Genomic DNA, 5,124 nt, shown 5'->3' with positions numbered 1-5,124 from the left:
GATCTTACCTGTCCTCTTTTCTGATGTCAAACCAAAGCTGTGTTACAATGACATACATAGACCAGCGGGGGCAAAGCTAACTGCTGTTGCTTGAAAACTTAATTCATCATTTTGGGATCTCTTTAAATTGAGGTGGGCAACTTAACAGGCTATTTAACCTCAGGTCCCCCATTTCAGTACAGCTTATACAATCTCCTCAGGCATTAGGTGAAGAGAATTATACTGTAGGATATGCTCTTGGAATAGATATTTATATTTCTCTTACACTAAAGTTTTAAAAGAATCTCACTTTTCAGTGCTACTAGTCCAACAAGGGCGTTATGGCCCTTCACTGAACCTTACAATCTTTCCCTGCCCTGTATACCACCTAAACTTCCCTAGCAGAAGGCAGACAGTACTGTTGTCCACAATTTAAAACTAACACGATAGCATATTTATTTATTTATTTTTTTATAAATAAGGATTAGAATTTGTAAATAACATTTTTATTCGGTCTGTTGCTATAAACATCATGTTCGGGCATTCTTGTACATCTTTGACCACTGTTCAACACATCTTCGAAGGACATGCTTTACTGTCCTTATATACATGCATTTATGTTATATTTAAATGTGCATATATATATATGTATGAATGCATACATCCTGTATTTCAGATGCACTGTAAGCAAAAATAGATCAGGTTCTCAAGTAATTCCTCTGCTTACAAAGGGATGAAAGTCTCAAGCTCTTTCCTGGCAAACCCAGGGTAGCTGGGATTTCTCTGTGGTCATTTAGAGCTCCATTGATAGAGGCTATGAGTTCAGGTTGAAGTTACCAACTGATAGAGTTCTCGCTTCATCCACTCGACTTTTGTGTATCTGGAAGGCAGGGGTCACCCAGTGGCCACAAGAACACTGCTCACCCCACCAGCTAAAGGAACCCAGCTTAGATGTGCATTTGGGACACAAAAGCTGCAAGAAAAACAAATAATCCATTGTAAGATGCATGCAGATGTATTCCATGGTACATTAAGTTATGGCAACCTGCACTAAAGCCAGGCCAAAAAAAAAACACCAAAAAACAACAGCTGTATAGACACAGCTGGAGCTTGCCATGCCCTGGTGTATGACAGGCAGCTGTGCTAGCAGAAGGGAAGACATGGAAATGCAGCTGGTGTGGTTCCAGGACATTTGCCAATCTCAGACATCAGAAAGCCTTGGTCAGCATAAGACCACAATGGATTTTTATATGTCTCGTAAACTCTTAATATACTAAAAACAACCAAAACCTGTCAAATATCCATCCCAGCGTACTCAATCCAACAAGATCACCAGCTCACTTTCTTATACAGGGTTATTCTAACATTTGAGAACCTGTTCATAAACTGCAAAGCTGATGCAAGAGAGGCTGAGAGACCTAGGATGTTGCACGGGGGCCTTCGCATCAAGGAACAGCAACGGTTTGTTTTACCTTGGCTAAGATATCCAAAAAATGCATTCACCTGTCCTTCCGTTACTCCTAGCAGTGCTGGCTCCATCCACTGCACAGGCTCAATGAAGTAAGAGGTGCACTTATCAGGGCCACTGCCACGAAGATGCATAGACTCCGTTATTCTTTTGTGAGCAAAGGCTGTTGGTCCACTTCCTTCCACATGGGACAAAATGCTGGAGCTTCGGAACAAAGCGCGCCTGTTCTCCGTGACAAGAGGGGGAAGAAGGGGGAAACACTTTTATTGGTGAAGCTTAGAGAGCACAGGGACAAAGACCTTGTCTTTTCGTAGGCAGGCACTGACTCCATTTAGGGCTGCATCTTAACAAATCTTACAATTTCTGTAGTCTTGGGCTCTGCTTCACCACTGTATGCTAGAAGATACGACTGCAGAGCAAGCAGCTATATGCATTCAAGCGAAACTACACCTGCCTGCTTCATGTGGCAAGTTAGGGTGCACAAGTGCTGCACAACTTCGAGTTTTGTATTTCGTAATGTATTTGTGCTTGTTTAATTGCTGTGACACGCGTTGTAGGGAAACTTACACAAGATCTTATCCCTGTTTCAGAAATAAGGACACGGCCTCTGATTGACACAGGCTATTTTCCTGTCAAGATCTTTTCAAAATGACATTTTGTGGGAAATGCAAAAGGTTCAGTACCTGCATTTCCTGCATCTATAGAGAACTTCTGTGTTTGGAGTCTGATGTGCATTGGTCGGATCAACAGCAAAGACTTCTTGGGGTAAGTCTTGAAGTTCTGCAGAGGAGACAGTACTGAGTTAAGTCAGACTGATAAAGGCAATGATACATTCCAGTGGGAGAAGACAGCATTCTGCCCTGGTCACCATATTGCAAAAGCCACCTTCTTCACTTCTTTTGCCTTGGCAAAATAAATCCAAAAACCAGATGAGGAAAGACCTCACCCATTCCATTAGGCGAGTTCAAAGCAAAATAGCCTCATCCCACCACACATAGAACAGGGATTCATGTAACACAATGAAAAGGAATCTAGGATTTAGCCTGAAGAAAGGTAAATAGTTCCTTTTTGCTCTGTTTGGGGAAAGATAGGCTTAGCTTGCTAGGCACTGCATCTTGATAAAGAAAACAGTTAATCACAGATTTGTTTCTTAGATATGCCTCAAAGACACTATTAGAGATATGATGTGAACATCTGTCTGGCCAATTCAGGGCTCAGCTACTTTGAGGACAGCAACCCAAGTCAGCAAAAGCAAGCTCTCTTTGACAATATCCCTCTGACATGCTTCTTAGCATTTAAGAATGCATCACATTTGTCCCATCTGAGATGTCTGGGTACGGAAGGACATTCACCGATTTGCTGTCTGTGCAGAGATACAGTAAACAAGCTCTACAGTGAGTCTCCTGTGGTTTTGTTCCTTTGTTTAAACAATCTCTGAACCACAACTCACTGCTGTGGTCCCATGCTGTCCTCACGCAGCACACCAGACACAAGAGATCTGCCTTTGAATAACATCCAGTCCTACCCCCCCGCAGTGCACAGGGACATCTGCAGTTCAATCATGTTGCTCAGACCTGCTCCATGATCTCGAACATCTCTAAGGATGGGGCACCCACCACCTCTCTGGGCAACCTGACTCATCCCAAGCTCAGGGTTCAGTAACACGGTGTGACTTTTGGACGAGGCATCCCCCCGGCCCCAAGGCTGCCCCACTCACCGGAGAACCTCTCCGTGAGCACCTGCAGGCGATGCTGCTTGTACAGGGCACTGCTGCTGTCCACGACACAGCCCATGGCCTCGTATAGCTTCAGCTGCCTCTGGAAGCCCGGGTTCACCCTGCGGTACGGGAGAAGAGAGCAGGCTGAGACCGGGCCCGTCCGGCCGGGGGTGCCGGGGGACGGGCACTCACTCGGCGTCGGGTTTGGCAGCCCTGACGGCGGCGTAGGCCTCCTCCCAGCCGAGCCCCTGGGTCTTCATCAGGTACGCGGTCACCACGGCCACGCTGCGGCTCACTCCGGCCTGGCTGCGGGCGAAAGGCGAGACGAAGCGATGCTTAGAGCGGCTCGGGGCGGCCTGCCTCGCCACACCACCGACCCCGGCCCTCACCACCGCACGAGGACGGCCCCGCCGCCCGCCCGCGCCGCGCCGATGAAGGCGGCGCACTCATCCAGGCGGCTCAGCAGGTCGGAGCCAGGCTCGTCCAGCGCCTGGATGTACAAGGCCTGCACCCCAGGCACCGGAGGAGGCTCCTCCGCGTCGACCGTCAGCACCGCCATCACCCCCGCCGCCGCCAGCGCCTTCGAGGACGAGCACGACTCTGCGCCGCCCACGTAAAGGCCCGGCAGCACCGGCACCATCCCGCCGCCCCGGCTCCGGCTTCGGTCCCGCCCATAACATGGCGGCTTCCGGCTGGTCCCAAGAAGGGGGAGCTTCAGTGCTTGATGGCAGCGCACAGCCAGCAGAGGCAGCGTGGAGCTCACGAGTAGGGTTCTCTCTTCGTCCGAGCCGAGTGGAATCAGGCACAATAAAAATCAGCTTGCTTGTAAGAGCTGCTACACTTGGCCCCCTTGGCAGTGGGATGGGCGAGAGAACCGGGGGGGGAGGCGGGGGGAAGGCAAAACTGGATTGAAATAAAGAGAGTTTCGTGGGTAGAGAAGTCGAATAATACTTACAATGATATAAAAATACACTAAACAAGTGATGCACTGTGCAGTTCCTCACCACCTGCTGACTGATGCCCAGACAACCTCTGAGCAGTGGCAGCTGCCCCTGGCCAGCTCTCCCAGCTCCTTGTGTATATCCAGCCCTTTGCTGGCAGGGCAGTGTGGGAAGCTGCAATGTCCTTGGCTCTCTGCAGCACTGCTCAGCTACAACTAAAACATACATGTGTTATCAACGCTATTCTCATCCTAAATCCAAAGCACAAGCTACTGGGAAGAAAATTATCCCAGCCAAAAATGGGACACTCTCACAGATGAGAACACAGTGCAGGATACCCGTGCAAAACATTACCATGCAACACATTTACAGCCTGAAGTTTTCCATCTTCTCTCAAAATATCCCATTTCATTTCCTCCCCAAATCTTTTTCCTAAGCGATCCCTATCATGTAGCTGCAAGATTTTCACAGCACAGACAGAAAGGCCTGCGCGTTGCTTAGCAAGTTTCTGAGCAGAGGTAAAATGTCAAGATTAGCATTGAAAGAGGTATGGTAATGTTCTCAGATGGGATGTGTAACGTTACCCTACCTCTTCTGTATGAGATAAGAGAGCCTGAAAGCCCCAGTTATCTGTCACTGAGAGGACTGTTCTTGCAGTGCTCTGTACCAGACAGCAGTAGGCAAAAACAGTCTGCAGGGCCCCCCTGGATCCTTGAAGGATGGCGTCTGGCCATGGAGATGGGGGGGGAAAGGGCTGGAAATGGTGGTCTTGGATCTGACAGCGTGAGACTAAATTCTGGTGTTAAGATTGTTATCCCCTTCCAGCAGAAGAGTTGGACATAGCTGGGCACTGGGGAGCAGCTGTCATGCTGAGGGACACAGATCACAGCAGAGAGCTGCTGAAGATGCTACCATATGCTCAGCTCTTCAAGCTGTCGTCCTTGTGTTGGGACACAGCACCTTCCCAGTGGCCCAAGGGGCAGACCAAGATATCTCTTTGTACTTTAGATAAGTGTAAA

General features: G+C 48.7%; 1 protein-coding gene across 1 annotated transcript; it reads right to left on the bottom strand.

Moving 5' to 3' along the window:
- Nucleotides 1-413: 413 nt before the first annotated feature.
- On the bottom strand, nucleotides 414-3,855 carry DUSP12 (dual specificity phosphatase 12). Its single transcript, XM_072350302.1, has 6 exons — nucleotides 3,554-3,855; nucleotides 3,357-3,470; nucleotides 3,165-3,283; nucleotides 2,131-2,227; nucleotides 1,483-1,669; nucleotides 414-952 (listed from the first exon to the last, which is right to left on the bottom strand). Exons 1-6 carry the CDS (start codon nucleotides 3,802-3,804, stop codon nucleotides 794-796), a joined length of 927 nt encoding a protein of 308 aa, XP_072206403.1. The 5' UTR covers nucleotides 3,805-3,855; the 3' UTR covers nucleotides 414-793.
- Between the last annotated feature and the right edge of the window lie 1,269 nt (nucleotides 3,856-5,124).

The sequence above is a fragment of the Excalfactoria chinensis genome, chromosome 1 (assembly GCF_039878825.1).
Source record: "Excalfactoria chinensis isolate bCotChi1 chromosome 1, bCotChi1.hap2, whole genome shotgun sequence".
Taxonomy (NCBI): Eukaryota; Metazoa; Chordata; class Aves; order Galliformes; family Phasianidae; genus Excalfactoria; species Excalfactoria chinensis.
The sequence above is the reverse complement of the archived record's forward strand: the minus strand, read 5'-3'. Positions and strand labels throughout refer to the sequence as shown.